Source organism: Camelus dromedarius, chromosome 31, assembly GCF_036321535.1.
Source record: "Camelus dromedarius isolate mCamDro1 chromosome 31, mCamDro1.pat, whole genome shotgun sequence".
NCBI classification, from domain to species: domain Eukaryota; kingdom Metazoa; phylum Chordata; class Mammalia; order Artiodactyla; family Camelidae; genus Camelus; species Camelus dromedarius.
The window spans coordinates 13,380,526-13,398,296 of record NC_087466.1 but is presented as its reverse complement, the minus strand read 5'-3'; the positions used below and the strand labels follow the sequence as shown (position 1 = coordinate 13,398,296).

At 40.2% G+C, this 17,771-nt stretch overlaps 1 protein-coding gene across 1 annotated transcript in view; it reads right to left on the bottom strand.

Moving 5' to 3' along the window:
* Nucleotides 1–17,771, bottom strand: part of FBXW8 (F-box and WD repeat domain containing 8) — a 103,010-nt gene that overhangs the window by 74,653 nt on the left and 10,586 nt on the right. Inside the window, exon 2 of the mRNA XM_010998669.3 lies at nucleotides 14,799–14,903. Coding sequence (XP_010996971.3) covers nucleotides 14,799–14,903 — 105 coding nt within the window. The remainder of the gene's footprint in view (nucleotides 1–14,798; nucleotides 14,904–17,771) is intronic.

The window sequence follows — 17,771 nt, the reverse complement described above, 5'->3', positions numbered from 1 at the left end:
TTCCAACCCTAACTTTGGGGAGCGTGGGTTTACTTCATCATGGGATAATGTACAAATTTGGGCAGACTGCAGAAGATGGACTCTTGCTGGCAAAATGAGAAACCGATCCAGCAGATCAGCATGATCTTGGGTCTGCAACACGTTCTGCTTGTTGCCCATCCAAAGGCCGAGATTCACTTCTAATAAAGTAAGACATCATGACCAGTGGTACACAGTAACCTGTGCTCCTTAACACTCCCTTGGGCCACTTCAAGACATCAAATACTCAGCTAAGAAGAGAGAACATGAGACACAGGAAGAGAGAGCACACAGCATGTGCGTGGCAGACTCTTATTACACAAGGGCGCCTCACTTGATGAAGTACTGATAGGGAGTTAACTTTCAGGACTACAAAGTATAAAGATCTCCGAAAATCTGCTCCTCCATAGAAGCAACAAGAATACTGTCAAAATTTGTCAACATCAACTTTTTCAGAATTCTGGAAATTAACTAAAGACTTGCAACATTCTGAGGAGCATTTATTCAAGAAAAACAGCTGAGTCTTGGTAAGAATAGCAACCTTTGTGTTGCTGTAACTTGCATTAATCCCATCCTCATCCTCCAGCTCCGTGGCAGCCTGGAAAACTAATAGCATCCAACTACAGTAGCTGTAAAAACCAGCAGCTTAGCAACTACTGGAGAAGCTAAACGGGCTTACAGCTCCCCAAAAGTACCATCCCTGGACAACTGTTACTATTTGGCCTATCTGCCAACTTGCTGGAAAGCTCTGTTCTCGCGGTTTGTCTTGTCTGATCTGACTTAGATCAGATATAACAAGACAGATTAGGAAAACCGGGGGAATGGGATGTCCATAGTGGGTGCTAAAAGGCTCCAGTATATTTCTGGGACTCAAGAATGCCGTGGGCATGTGTAAGACTATGGGTATGAGGAAAGACCTGAAAAGGCCCTGATCTCTCAACTCTGGCTAATCTTGAGGCTCTACACAAGCAGGAAGCAAAGGCTAAGGCATAGCTGTAAATTGCTGGCACACTGAAGGCACATTCTCAACATACAGACAGCACCTCAGCAAGGACTGGGAGACTTCCTGGTTCGATGTATTTAAGGAAGTCTCTGTCTAATCACTAGCTAACCACTAAGCTAACTCAGCAGAGACTTCAGTGGTCATACATGACAATATAAACTAGAGAATTAGTCCAAGAAAGTCACTAAACAAACAAACAACAACAAACCCTCCAGAGGGAAGAGAATCTGATTTCCAGAGTTGCCAGATTACAGCTGACCCTGAACAATGTTGAGGACACCAATCCTCCACACTGTTGAAAATCCGTATGTAACGTTACAGTTGTCTCTCCATATCCAAGGTTCCACTTCTGTGGATTCACCCTGCTGAGCCTGTAGTACTGCAGTATGTATTTAGTGAAAATGATTTGTGTGTAAGTGGACCCATGTTGTTCAAACCTGTGTTGTTCAAAGGCCAACGGTATACTATTTTTAAAGTCCAGTTTTTTAACAGAGAAATATGAGACATGCAAAGAAACAGGAAGGTATGATTCATATACAGGAAGAAAAAACAGTCAATAGAAACTGTCCCAAAGAAATCTAGACAATATATTTACTAAACAAAGACTTTAAATCATCCATTATAAATATGTTCAAAACACTAAAGTAAAGCATGTCTAAAGAAATAAATTTATGAGCACAATGTCTAACAAAGTAGGGAATACTAATAAAAAGATTAAAATTATGTTTTAAAAGAACCAAAAAGGAGTTTTAGAGTTGAAAAGTACAACTGCAACAAAAAAATTCATAGGAGGGGCTTAACAGATTTGAACTAGCAGAAGAGTCAGCAAACTTAAGGTCAATTAAGATTATACAGACTGAGAAAGAAACAGAACCAAGAAAAAAACCGGAAAAATGAACAAAATTAACAGAGCCTCAGAGATCCATGTGACACTATCCAAGTGGGCCAACACAGGCATTATGGGAGTCCCAGAAAGGAAGGGGTAAGAGAAGAAGGTAGAAAGACTATCTGAAGAAATAACAGCCAAAAACTCCCCCAATGTAATGAAAAACATTAATCTGCATATGAAAGAAGCTCAACAAATTGCATGAAGAATAAACTCAGAGACCCACACCTAGACACATCATGGTCAAACTGCTGAAAGCCAAAGATAGAATCTTGAAAGCATCAAGAGAAAAAGACTCAGGCACAAGGGATTCTGTACTTCTCATCAGAAATCATGAGGTCAGAGAGCAGTGGAATAGCATATTCAAACCACCAAAAGAGAGTTGCTAACCAATAAATCTATATCCAGCAAAACCATATTCTTCAAAAATAGAGAAACTAAGATATTCCTAGATAGACAAAAAATAAGAGACTCCATCACTAGCAGATCAGATTTGCCTACAAGAAATACTAAAGGCAGTCTTTTAGGCTGAAATGAGAAGACACTAGACAGTAACTCAATCCACGTGAGGAAATAAAGTACACCAAGTAAAGGTCACTCCATAGGTAAATATAAAAGACAGTATAAACGTATTTTTACTTACATCTCTTTTCTTCTGTCTGATTAAAAAGGCATTGCCTGTAACTGTGTTGATGGGCTCATAGAATTTGTATGGAAATAATAGAACAAAGAAAGGAGAGGGAACAGTTATACTGGAGCAGTTTTGGTATACTATTGAAATTAGGTTGGTATTAATCAAAACTAGATTGTTTTATGATGTTCATTGTAATCCCCAGGGCAACCATTATGAAAATAACTCCAAAAATATGGTAGAAGAAACAAGGGAATTAAAATGGTATGCTACAAAAATATTTAACATCAAAGAAGATAGTATTATAGGAAAAGAGAATTAAAAAAGACATGATATACTGAAAACAAACAGCAAGATGTTAGACATAAATGCTTCCTTATCAGTAATTATATTAAATGTAAATGGACTAAATATTCCAATCAAAAGACAGATAGGCAGAATAAACAAAAATGACCTACATGCTGTTTACAAGAGACATATTTAGATTCAAACACACAGATAGGTTGAAAGTAAAAGGAGGGAACAAGATATACTATGCAAACAATATGCAAAGGAGAGCTGGAATTTGTACACTAATACCACATAAAATAAACTTTAAGTCAAAAATTGTCACTGGAGACAGGATATTTTTATAACGAGGATCAATCCATCATGAAGATATAACTATTATAAGCATATGCATGTAACAGAGCCCCAAAATACATGAAGCAAAAACTGATAAAACTGAAGAATAACTGGACATTTCAACAATACTTGAAGACTTCAACATTCCACTTTTAATAATGGATAGAATAACTAAGCAGAATATCAAGAAAATATAACAACTGAATACTACAAATCAACTAGACAAAGAGATATTCATAGAACACTCTACCAAACAACAGAGTGCATATTTTCCTCAAGTGCAATGGAACATTCTCCAGGACAGACCAGATGCTGGACCATAAAACAAATCTCAGTAAATTTAAAAGGACTGAAATCATACAAAATATGTTCTCTGACCATAATGGAATGAAATCAGAAATCAAGCACATAAGAAAATCTGCAAAATAAACATGTGGAAATTAAACAATGGACTCCTAAATAACCAATAGGTCAAATAAGAAATTGCAAGAGAAACTATAAAATATTTGAGATAACTGACAACAAAAATGGAACATACAAAACTTACGGGACACAGTGAAAGCAGTGCTTTGAGGGAAAGTTATACCCCAAAACTCCTAAGCTGAAAAAGATCTCAGGTCAATACTCTCCACTTCCACCTTAAACTAGAAAAAGAAAACTAAGCAGAACAAAGAAAATAATAAAGATTACAACAGAGATAAGTGAAATAGAGGGGGGAAAAAATCAACGAAATAAAAGTTGGTTCTTTTTAAAAGATCAACAAAATTGGCAAACCTTTAGTCAGACTGACTGGGTGGGGAGGATTCAAATTACTCAAATCAAAAATGAAAGAGAGGCCATCACTATCCACTACTAAAATGAAAAGGACTGTATACTATGAACAATTATATGCCAACAAATTAGATAACCCAATACATTCCTAGAAAGGCACAAAATACTAAAACCGACTCAAGAAGGAACAGAAAATCTGAACAGAACTATAACAAACAAGTAAAGAGGTTGAATGAGCAGTTTAAAGACTTTACACAAAGAAAAGTCCAAGCCTAAATGGCTTCACTGGTGAATTCTATCAAATGTTTAGAAGGGAATTAACACCAATCATTCACAAACTGTTGCAAAAAACAGAAGAAAGAACACATCCCAACTCATCCTAGGAGGCCAGTATTACCCTGATACCAAAACCAGACAAAGACTTCATAATATTCCTTATGGATATATACAAAAATCTTCAACAAAACACTAGCAAACTGAATCCAGCAATATGTAAAAAGGATTATATATTACAATCAAATGCAATTTATCCCAGGAATGCAAGGTTGGTTACTTTTTTTTTTTAATCAATGTAATATATTACTAGAATAAAGGACAAAAACCAGAAGTTCTCATTTAAAAACTTATCATTAAAAATAGTGATGGAGTTCTTTATATTTAAAAAAAAATCTACACTGTACAAAAGAAAAAATCATGGCAAAGTTCCTTTACATAGTAATTTCTCCAGAGAGACCTAAAGTGATAGGAATGTATATATATTTTCAGGAACATGTCTTTATGATCACCTCCATTATTCAAGAAGCAGTGTGATGTAATAGAAAACCAGTTACAGTTGTAGAAAAAACTCAATCTAGTGCCAGGTCTTTCAGTAAGAAGCTAGGTTACTATGGGAAAGCCACTAAGCTTCTCTGCACCTCTTTCCTCCTCTGTGAAATGAGGGATGGGACAGAGGAGTCAGACGCCAAAATGTCCCTTAAAACACTATATTCTATGACCCTCTGGCCCTAGTTTCCTTATCTTTAAAGTGTGAGCAACATACCCCACCAACCAACAGAACAGTTGTGTATCTAAAGGAGCTCATAGAAAAGTACTTTACAAATGTAATTCTCTCCATATATGGCACATACTCCTACAGATCACTACTGATAGTACCACAGGATACACAAATTCCTTACTATGAAATTATGCTGTTCCAAATATTACTTTAAATAAGGAAGCCATTAGCTTCTTAGATTTTTAATAAAGAACTTTCATTAAATCTTTAATGGCTTTCTGCCTGCTCCATGGCAACAGAAAGAGTCTAGAACTTAAAGTAAAAATGAGTCAGAATCTAAGAACTCAGGTCACTTCAGTCTCAAATTTCCCGATTTCCCATCTCAAACTATACTAAAAATAATCATTATTTCAATGCCTTACTCAACCAAAAGTAGGTCAAGGCAATACTGACCAACAGAACACTCTGATGGCACATTTAAGTTCTAAATACTACCTGTTTCCTTCAACAAACTGTCACAGGACTAGCTCCCATATCCATTATCTCTAAAGTGGGCCCGAATATTTATGCATCCACACTGTCCCTCTTCAAATTTGGTACTTGGGACTAAACAATACCCCAAATACAGACTTTCAAGTACCATGAAAAGAAGGATTTTATCACATACTAATTTGTTACTTCACTTGAAGATACATCATCATGGCTACTAAATGAATGGTCCAAGCTTCCAGAGTCTATTTTATTAAATATTTAAGGCAAACAAAAAGGTATAAAGAATATCACAAACATGCATGGACTTGCCACCCTGCTTTAAGAAATACCACTGATAAACTTAAAACTCCTGTGCATCTCTCAGCATCAACATCCTTTTCCCCAAGGGTAATCTCAATTTGGTATTTACCAATTTCCAGTCTTTTTAAACACAAACTGCAATTAAAGAAAAAAAAAGTCCTTATTTCTTACTCTCACACTAGTATGTTTTACACTTAAATTCTTAACTTTCTAAACTTTCTATCAATTCTAAATCCAGCTCATGGCACAAACCCACCCTCAGCATTTTATATCATCTTTGTATCTCAATTCTGTCATCCCTTGCATTAGCTACTTCTCCCTAGCATAAGTCATCTGCAAAATACAGTCTGTGGACCTTCGTGTCTTAATTATTTTAAAAAATTAACCAGGATGGGGCTGAGGATAGAGCCCATGGCAAACCACTAGAGCCCTCCCCTTAGGCTGACATGGATCCATTAAGTAGCCCACCCTGGGCATGGCCACAGCATCAGTTACAAATCCACTTAACCACACTGTCATCCCACACTTCTCCATCTTAGCCATAAGGGCACCAGGGAAACAAACCCTCATCTGATCACAAGTGGTCAGGTAATAAAGAACAGGATAATGACACAATAACACTGGAGTTCCAGTTCTGACTAGACAGAACACCATGGTTTTATTTTTGGCATGTTTGGTCCACAGCTGAGCCTGTCCATGACACTGGGTGGTGTCTGTCCATCTGTCTGTGCCAAAGTGAGTCTCAGCACTAGGCAATCATGAAGCACAGATCAGGATCAACCAACATCAGCCGTGATGGAGCCAGGCTACAACCCAAATAGCTCCAGAGCAGAGTACTTCTCCCGCAGGCCCCTGGAATTCAGGGTTAAATAAATTATGAGATAAGGGCGAACACACAGACGCCCTCATGGGTTCTCAAAGGCACACAGTGCTAACTAAACACATGCGAGTTTACTCTGATCCTTGGGATATATGAGCCTTTTTTGTAAAAATTATAAAATGTAAAATTTTGTAGAAATTATGAAATGTAACTACTGGATGAAAGACTCAGAGTAGCTAAGAGATCATATAAATGTAAGTCATTATTTCATTACACAGACCAGCACTTCCCTAAGCACGTTCAGTGGAACAGCAGTTCCTCAGGGCGTTAATAAGTTACTTTAGAAAAGGATTCCATGGTCACATGAGTTCGCAGAACACTGGTTTAAACTAAACTAAGCAAGAGTCTTCACTGCAGAACGTCTGAGCTTTAAATAGGCTAATCTGTGTTGCCTAGCTCTAAGAAGGAGATAATAGAAGCTGCATTTCTCAAACCTGTCTTGGCTCCTGCTTCTTGCAAGAAGTGTCTCAAAAGCCTAGTGCCCTCCAGAAGACACCTCACACAACAGTGATATGGGTTATTACCAGTCAGTCGATTTAAGGTGTGTGCTGGGCACTAACTGCAGGCTGGGCACTAGGGCCAGTCATTCTCATCCATTTTCCACCTTAACCTGCCAACCTGATATCCTCTGCAGATGAGCAACATCCCATGGATGTGCTCAGATGGGGGGCTGCCTCCCCATGGCTCAGGGAGCTAAAGGGAGAAGTTTTGGTCTCTGCCCTTGCAGTCAGGTTGGATCACAGGACTGACCCTAAACACGGGGCTATCTTTTCAATCCTGTAATCCCAAAATTAGCTACAAGGCTGCACTTCGTTAGATGGAGCCAGTGAAGCATCGGTGTTTCAAGAGAATCGAAATTCAATGCTCAGTGATTACAAACCAGAAAATCCCAATTAAATATTCTGGACGAGTCTTCATGAGAACTAAACTGTACAAATTTCAGCTACTTTAAAACAGATAAACTTTTCGGGGACTTTAAGAGGTCTCAAATATGTCAGACCTTAAAAACCCTAGAAGCTGAAAACATTTTTATATCAGCTTCAAAGAAAATGCCAAGTCATTTTAAATAGCACAATCTGAAATTTGTACAACAGGGTTATGGGATGAAAACCTGAAAACAAAAAGCTGATGTTTCAATGTGCCCTCCCCAGTGCTAACTGCTAACCCCTAAACCAAGGGCTTCTTCTGTAGAAAATATTTGGGATAAAGTTTAAATCTTGGGTAACAAACAATAAAGCTCTTTGAGGGATTTATAAAAGCTAGAGATGAGAATTATTTCCAAAAAGGGATCAGGATCATACCTACAATTCAGTATTAAACACAGAAATGTGCCAACAATTTCTTTAGTAAACTATAAAGGAAGGGTTGCCTTTTAACTCTTCTTTTAAAGGAGAACAAAAATGACAGGTTCTAAGAATTTCTTTTAATACTGAAGAAAAAAAAAAACACACAAGAAAAAGACCTAGTTAAACTTTCACAAGTAAATTTTAAAGAGTCTCACCAAAAGGAAATCTGATTATTTTGATTTCTTAAGTTACATTAAATCTAGAAGGTTTATAAGCCTGAATTTTCCAAAGGCCTAATGGTCTTTCTTTCACACACCAGGATTGAAAGGGCCCTGCCCAGTAAAAGCCCCACTGAGTGAGCCTCAGCTGCAAGAATTTGCTCATAAAAGTGTCTCCAGCATTTTGCTTTATAGCACCACTATGAATTGCAGCATTTAAAAAAAAAAAAAAAAAAAGCCCTTGGCTCAAAAACTAGCTTTATTAACTCTGCTTGGATTAGGGTTACCAGTGAGGCCCATAACAGGGGAAAAAGTGTCATTGTTCAACTCCAGCACTGATACACCATATCTACTTGGAGGGGACACACCGTGTACAGACAGCTGTATGTAGACTCATTATCTCAATTTCCTTCCTTCTCATTTGCTTTGGGCCTCCCTCACTTTTGTCCCCACCACGCCTCTTGCCTCCAACTGGTAAATCCAACAGCCATTTCTCAGTCCTCTTACCTGACTGACAGCAGCACTTACCACCTGTGATCACCTTCACCTCCTTGAAGACTTCTATTCCTTGATTCAGGGGACTCTGTAGTCTGGGTTTTCTTCCCGTCTCACAGGTCTCCCTTTCTCAGTCTCCTCATCTCCTCATCTCCTCTAATCACTGTGCTGTGCCAGGGCTCAATCCCCGAATTCCCTCCTTCGTCTACACTTGCTTCCCTGATGATCTCGTTCAGTTTCCTGGCTTTAAATACCATCCATGTGCTGAGAGCTTCTAAATGTACCTTTTCAGCCCTCAATTCAACTCGGATCTCATCTCCAGCCTCACCTCCAACTACTAATCTCTCCCAGACTTGCTCATCCCACCGTTTTCCTCTCGTCAGTAACAGCAGTCTCATCCATCTGGTTGCTCAGGCCAAACACCCTAGGGTCCTGCTGACCCTTCTCTCCCCACACCCAACCCATCAGCAATCCTGACTCTGCCCACTTCTACCAGCACAGTCTAGTCCAAACCACTGTGTGCTCCTGGCACCCTAACTGGTCTCCTTGCTGCCGTCCTTGACCCCTGAGAGCCTATTCTTCACATAGCACCCAAAGTGTCCCTTTTTGTCGTCGTTGTTGTTTTTGAGGGGGGAGGCAATTAAGTTTATCAATTTATTCATTTTTAGAGGAGGTACTGGGGATTGAACCCATGACCTCATGTCTACCACTGAGCTATAACCTCATGTCTACCACTGAGCTATAACCTCCTCCCCAGAGTGATCCCTTTTAAAACCTAAGTCAGACCTTGTCACTCGTCTGCTTAAAACACTTCAATGGTTTCCCATCTCATTCAGGATAAAAGTTCAGTTTCTGTTAACAGATTAAGTGCCTTTCGAATTCGGACCATCTCTCCGTCTCTTATCCCTACCTGCTCACTACACCCCTTTATTAATTTTCTCCCGATACTCTAACTTATCACAAACTTCCAGCTTAAAATAATACACAATTATTCTCTTACAGCTCTGGAAACCAGAAGTCTAAAATCAAGGTGTTGGTGACAGGGCTGCATTCCTTCTGGAGGCTTCAGAGGACAATCTGCTTCCTTTCCTGTTCCAGCTTTGAGAGGCCATGTAGATTCCATGGCTTGTGGCCTCTTCCTCCATTTTCAAAGCTGGCAATCTAGCATCTCCTCTCCTCTCTGACCTCCTACCACCCTCTAAGGAGCTTTGTAATTATTTTGAATCCACCTGGATAATCCAAGATAATCACCGTCTCAAGATCCTCAACTTACATCTGCAAACGTCCTTTTACCATAACAGGTAACACAGTCACAGGTTCTGAGGATCAGGACAGGAACATCTTTGGGGAGGCCATTACTCGGCTATCACAATCAGCCACTGTGACCTTCCTGCTGTTCCTCAAACACAGCAGGTGCGCTCACTTCACGGCCCTGGCACTTGCTATTCGCCGCTGCCTGAGACTTGCACAGCTTCCTTCTTCCCTCCTTCAGGCCTCTCATCAAAGGTCACCTTCTCTGTGAGGCCGTCCCTGGCCACTTAAAAGTGCAACCCCAACATCATCTCTGCTGTCTTTTTTTTCAGCACAGCACTTATCTTCATTTGACACGTTCTATATTTAACAACGTATTTACTGCATATGATGTAAAGCTTTCTGTAAGGCAGGGGTTTTTATGTTTTGCTCCCTGCTGTATTTACTGTCTAGAATGGCACACGGCACACAGTAGGCCCTCTGTAAATAACTGCATGAGAAGAGTAAGTCCAACTGTTCCTAAGTTCGATGCTTAAAAAAAAAAAACAAAAAACAGATTGCTTTTATTTTCAAAGGTCAACTCCTGGCACATGCTGCCCTCGGGAGGCTCTGACTTTCTTATTCAAATACAATCTCTGGCTTTTCTAATTTTTTTCTCTTTTAAATTTTAATATGTATTAACTAATATATATAAAATAGGTAAACAGCAGGTTTATATTGTATAGCGCAGGGAACCATATTCAGTATCTTGTAGTAACCTATGGTGAAGAATACGAGAACGAATGTATGTATGTTCCCATGTGACTGAAGCATGGTGCTGTACACCAGAAATTGACACAACATTGTAAACTGACTGTACCTCAATAAAAATATATTTAAAAAATTTAATATGGAAAATTTTAACCACACAAAAGTAAAGCAAACAGTATAAAAAACTCCCAAGTCCTCACCACTCTGTTCAAGGGGTTAGCACTACTCTGCCATTCTGGTTTCATCCAACTCCCCGTCTTTTCTTCTGGAGTTGCTTTGCTTTTCCCTAACCCTTTTCAGAGGAGGCAGCCATTGCAACCTGGTGAATTAAAAGAAAACTCCTGTGGGTCCTTGGGTCTTGGGCATGCCCTGAGAGTAGTCTGGGGGCAAAGGCAGAAGTTAAGAACTAAGGGAACCCCACCAGCAACTACAGGTCCTCAGAATCATTTCTGCTATGCGAATTAACCCAGTTACACTTGGCTCTGGATTCTCGACTTTTAAAGACATCATTAAGATCTTTAGCTAGAAAAACTCGGATTTTAGTTTCTCCTATTTGGACATCTGGGAAGATCATAAGATCACATTTTCCCTGAATCTTGAAATATCATAATCTAATAGACTGGGCTTTCGTTCCAGAATTACTTATTTATTTTGGTAACACCTCCTTCTTGCGTGCCAATTTTATCATAAATCTTAAGTTTTTAACCTCTCCATCTACCTCTTTTTCTTTATTACATTCTTTAAGCACATTTTTCTACCTTTTACTTGAAAAACATGGCCTTGTTGTTTATGCAGCTAAATTTCTAAAATCACACATTAGGAAGTACATATAACTAAAATATATGTTAAGGATGAAAATTAAAAAACAAAATTACAGAGTTATGAGACGGAGAACAAATTAGCAGCTGTCAGAAGTCAGCGATGCGGAAGGGTGTGGCTATAGAAGGGTAGCAGGAAAGATTCTTGTGATGGAAGTTCTGTATCTTGACTGTGTGGTCACACACAAATAAGTGCATGTTAAACTGGTAAAACCTGAATAAGTTTCATGGACTTTATAAATGTCAGTTCCTGGTTTTGATACTGTTCTATAGTTCTGCAAGGCATTACCAACAGAGGAAATGGAGAAGAGTACTTAGAACTTCTCTGTACTATTTTTTTTTAACAGCTGGGAATTTATAATTATTTTTAAAGTTTCTTCAATGAACATTGGTGAATACTTAAAAACCTTTACTCCTTAGAATTACTCATGTTGTAATACAACAGCGCACTTACTTTTCTCATAAAAACCAAACAATTTTGCAATTTTGCAATCAACAGTTTTGTCATTGTTATCCATTTCAAAACATTATCCTTTAAAGTGCCAGGAAATCCTATAGGCGTACACACAAAAAATGAACATAAAGTTACAAACATCCAAATGATAAACTGCTCAGTGAACTGCCCCATGTATAACTGCTTACTAAAAACCACACTGAGACATTTCAGCATGAAACTCCCACAGAGGTACTAAATCCCTCGAGAGGCAGCTACGGGTAGCAAGGAGCTAGAGAGATCAGCATCCAGAGTACACAACGATCACAAGCTAACATAGTAGCACTTCAGTTTTGAAGCATAAAGCCTAACAAAACAGAAAAAGGGGGGATGCAGAAAGGAGACAAAGTCAGAGCCAAATCAGTTCTCCAGCATAGTTTGTGGCATAAGGAAAGCTCAGAAGTCCTCCCCAATCAGGGTTCCTTACTGTTAGTCAGTTACCAATTTGGCATAAAGATCTAAGCAAACAGGTTTTCTCCAAGGGCACACAGATAGTTCATGGTGCCAATTCCACATAACTGGTCCAACCAATTTCACTGAAATCCCAAGGCAGCTAGATTAAAAGAGAACCAGAGAGACAAAGAATGAGACAGAGAGCAAACCCCCTGTAAAATAAAATCATAAAGCAGCAGGACGTTTCAGTCAACAGAAGGCTCTTTTCCCTGTTTCAAAAATAAAAACACCGTGAGAAACAAATGAAAATGATACTTATTTTTATTACTCTGCGGTTTCATTTTAATGTTTGGAAAAACAAAGCCAATTCTACAAATGACTGGACATCCATTGTCACTTTCCTGCAAAAGCTCTATGAAAAAAATCCTGGCTTTGAGGATCAGAACCACCTCAGGGGTTCTCTTTAAGGATACTTTCTATTCTTATACGTGTGCTCTACAAATTAAGTTTAACAACAACAACAAAAACCCAAATCCAACTGGCCCAGGAGGGAAGAATTCTGGTGGACAATTGAACTACTGTGTTGCAAATTAGACTGTTCACACCTGCAGAATAATCTCACCAGCATAACCAATCCACCCTGGAATGCAGCCCCATTGTACCAAAAGGGGGATCTCTTCTTCCACTAGATCCTATCTTTCACTGATAAACTCTTTGGAAGAGAAAACCAGCAGCAGATGTGAAAGCCACATGGCCCTCTACAAAGCAGGAGAGCAAAAAGCAACGTTAAAGAAATGATTCCTTAAACAGCAGCTCCCTATCAAGAATGAAGATTTTATCATCTAATGCTGACTTTGTAGAAAGCTAGCTATTAGACCCTGTTCCAAGACTTCGGCTAACAGCATCAGGCTGAAATCCAGGAGCTGGACTCATTTAGCTACACCCTTGTTTTCAACTCTTGGGAACAGGGCCAACATGTAAAGTTAGAATGTAACAAATCCAATTTCCAAGGGAAAGAAGAAGACAATATAGGTACTCTTACTTAACGCAATCAATAGGCTCCGAGCATGGTTTACACTTCAAACATTTTTATTTTGTGAATTTTGGCCTTTGAATAATTTCTTCCATCATTTCCTAAAGATTTCTACACTCTGCATCAAAAAATGTTTGCCAACACCCTCCCCCCTCTGGTGATACTGTAGCAATCAACAACACTGAAAGCTTTTACAGATTCGTATTTAAGTAGAAAAATAATTTTGCTTAAGCAAAATGCTTCAAAATAGGGAAACGGTAAAATCACAATAGGGCAATAGAGTAAAACCAGAAACTCTCTAAACTGTTCTGTATTTTGTGTGATTTCACTGAACTGCCATAGAGTTAGCAAGCTCTAGAGTCTAAGTTTGGTTACAGTTTTCACCACTCTCAAACTGCCTTAGTGTTTTTAATTCACATTCATGATGGTGCTTTGGATTTTTGGCGTATAGTTCTCCTACCACTTGATTACACTAAACCCTTTCTCCTGAAGGCCCAGAAACTTGTGTCAAATGCATTCTAGAATCCATGGATGGGAAATGGTAACTACTAAACAAATTAATTATTTGGTGCTTATGGGCAATGGATACTCCAGCGTCTTCGGGGGAACACAGCTGTCCACGAAAAGCCAAATGGTCAGCAATCATATACACATTTAACTTATGAGAAATTAAATACTCTTCACTAAAAAGTAGAGAATAAAAGACCAATTTTAATGGCATAAGGACTTGCCTCTCAAAGCAAAGCCAAAGCAACACTGGCATCAGCTGGTAGTAATGCAGGCTATCAAGCCCCATCCCAGAACTCTTGAATCTGAATTTGCATTTTATCAAGATCCCCCGTGATTCGTGCACACAGTGAAGTATGGCCTAGGTCAGCTCTCCCAGCATTCCACTCCAGTGGCATGTGTCCCAGAGCAGGCACAAGATGGGTGACACTGGTCCATGGTTCTGTCGGTGGGGGAGGGTCTCAGTCCTCAGATGCCTCGAACCTGAGTGGGATTCCAGTGTTTAAAGGGTAATTTGGATGATACGTCTGAAACATGACTTCACTATTTTGTCCCCAGGCTGACCCTCAGCTCCCAACCTAATGACTAGCTTAATTTAACCGAGACCTCACATCTTTGCATTAAAAACTGGCGAGGACATTAACAGCTCTGGCTAGCTCAGTAAAGGCCGAGCACAGAGTTGTCAGCCTCAAGCATGTGGCCGCAGGGCAGCCATGGCAGGGAGACTCAGACTGCAGGGAGAATATGACTCTTGGGCCACGGTCACAAGAAGATAAATACCACGTGACGATGTGGAACACAACTGTTTCAGTTCAAGGTGACTTTCCTTCAAGTAAAGCTGCTACCCAACTCACTACTTCTCTGTCATTCTGCGAAGTACATTTCTGTCATGGAAGCGTTTCCTACTTGAACTACGCGTGTAGGTGAATCCTGACCATCCGTTACGACAGCTTACCTGCGCACACCTTCCTAGCTCCTTCCTGTCCAGATACTGAAATATATTGATTGCCAACTCGTAAGGCAGCTGGATATCAAAGAAGGGCACGTCATCCATTTCATTCTGAGGAAAAAGAAAAGAAATAAGCGTACAATCCTGAGATATGAAAATGCTCATATGTACAGGCTCTTTAAATTACCAATAACATTCTTTGGTGGTGACAGGAGGGACAATGCTGATTCCCAGGGGGATCCGAGCATGCTCACTGCTCTGTGGAGCACAGGCACAGAACTCATTCAGAACTTGACGGCCACTCTCAATTCTCCAACCCCCACAAGCCTACCCACCTCACGTTCACTTACAAAATCCACAAGACTATTCCTGTAATGCTTCAGAAAGGAGAAGCAAGGGTGCCATCTCACAACCTGGGGTAAGCTGCCAGCATCACTGCAAAGGTTTGTGGAAAGCCTCTTGGCGTCGAGGGAAAGGTGAGTGGCAGGTGGCCAAGAAAGTGAGCCTTAAAATCAGGGAGGCCACTGGTCCTCCCAGGACAACTGCCACTACCCCCCAACTTGAAGGGGAGTGAGTACCCACAGCGGTGCAATGCTGACCTAGGTCACTCAAGTGTTTTCATCAGGAAGAGGGGAATAGGGCTGTGAACGTGAGCAAAAAGTAAATAAATGAAGTGCTGCTCTTGAGTAAGGTGAGCACACCTCCCCCGGCCACAGGCGAAGCACAAGGTTTCCTAATGCACTTGGGGGCGTACGCTGGTGAACCTGAGTGAGCCAGTGCAAACAAAGCTGTTCTTCTTCGGTGTCATTTACTAATGTGGAGAAATTAGAGCTTGCCTGCCTTTGGATAAGCAATTAGGGATGAGGTAACAGGCTTTATTTGAGAGATAAGGCTGTCATGACGATCCTCGTAGCACAAAGAAATATGAGTGTGAAAGAAAAAAAGGCCAAGTGTGCATATGTATCCCATGGCTTGTTCCCGAACCCACCTGCCAAAGCTCACTTCGGTGTGTGCTTCTGTAAAGCTGGGGAAAGCAGCGCTTTTTGTCCCAACAGAACTTGCTTAATAAAATTCATTTTTAATAAGCTTTGGCTGACATCAGTGACTTACTGGTTGCAAGCAAATTATTAATTCACCACCCAGATACGACAGTTGTATATTACAAGGCTGCATGAAAAGAGCCTCAGCATTTTTAAGGGACTGTGAGCACTGACTTAGACCCTACCAAGATTCAGGGTAAAGATTTTTCTGGGATCATGTTTCTATTCATCTAAGAGTCTCAGAGCTAAAAGATTATCCAGGGCATAAGGAGGAAATGTATTCAACTGTAAAGACAGTGCAAGGCTAAGCATGAAGGCCAAAAAAGGATCTCTAGAGGGAAAAAGAGGAAGAGTTGACAGTTCTCCATGGGTAAAGAAGGAACAGAATGTTAAATCAGGACAGAAGTGTTGGCTGTACAGAAAACAACAGGAAAAAATCTGCAAGTGTAATTGGAAGACAAAGGCGTCCTTGCCTAAAAAAATAATGGAAAGTTGTTGGTCTAATGTCAGGCTAGGTCCCCTCCCACAGCTAATTGGATTTACTCATCAAAAAAAAAAAAAAAAAGAGGCCTTACTTTCTCTCTCCACCCAGATACAACTTGAGACTCCTTATCATAACCCCCCGGGGAGTGGAGGAGAGCTGTACACAGTCCGACACCATCATTCACAGCCCTGGACTTCCTTCTGCCGTCTCTTGGATTACTGGACTACAGTGAGGTGAAGTCTACCTTACCACTCGGTAAAGAAACAAGAGAAAACTGTTTCTTGTTCTCATACAAGCAGAATAAAGGCAAAGAAAAGTCTGTACTCATGCAAAGTGAACTCATATTTAACTTTTTCCCCCAACTGTTAGAGATGCACCAGGCATTACTTCCTTCAGTTGGTCCCTTTGGGACTCACTATAAACTGGCTTCTGGACTCGACACTACTACACTATGATGAAGTGTGAGAAATCATGTTTTTAGTTTTGCTCGTGCAGAAAAGTCACACTTACAGTGGCAGGAGCCTTCTCCCTTTTGCTTATTCAGTTGGCCAATTCTCTATTCTTATCCTAGAAAATAACGCCTCTCCCCTGGCACACTCCAGACTGCTGCCATCCTCCCTGATCCTGACCCCCACGATCTCTGGGTGCAGCACAGGCTCACACTGACCATCCTGGTTCTGCCATCGGACTAGCCATGAGACCAGGCTAAACACATCTGAGCCTCAGCTTCCTCATCTGTAAAACAGATATCAACATACCTATTCACAGCGCAGTTATAAGAATAAAATGACATAATACATGGAAAGGACTTGGCACAAGTATCAGGCTAAGCATGCAATTAACTGACTGTTAATATTACTGTTTTCTTTCCTTGAGCAGCATTCCAGGTCCCCCCCTTTTTTCCTTCAACAACTATTCGTTGATTAAGTCCAAATTCCATGTTACCCCCCACACCAGCTTGCTGTTTACACAGAAAGTTGTCTCCCCTTGTCATACGACAGGTGGGTGACAGTTGACGACAGTGGAAAGGGGATGGGACAGCAAAGCCTGTCCCTCAGGAGTCTGAACATTGAAAGTGGCCATACAACAAGGTCTTTTCCAACAGGGCTTTCAAAAAAGAACCATCAATTTTAAAAGGTTATACCACAGTAATAACTAAAGAAGGATCCGCCATAGTGCACAGTGGATGAAAAGGCAGCAGCCACCATGGTGTGAATGACCAGGCACTCCCACACCAATGGACAATCAAGAGATGCCATGCTGGCTTCACTGTTAATGTGCCACTTGTGATGGTTCTTGGTCACTTTAAGTTCTAGAGGGCAACAACTGCTTCAAAGCACTGAATTATAACTATGTAAACACCAACATTACAAAGCCAAACTTTTTTTTTTATCGCTATGCTCTTAGAATGACACCTAAACTCCAGAATGATGGTCAATTTCAAACAGATCAAGC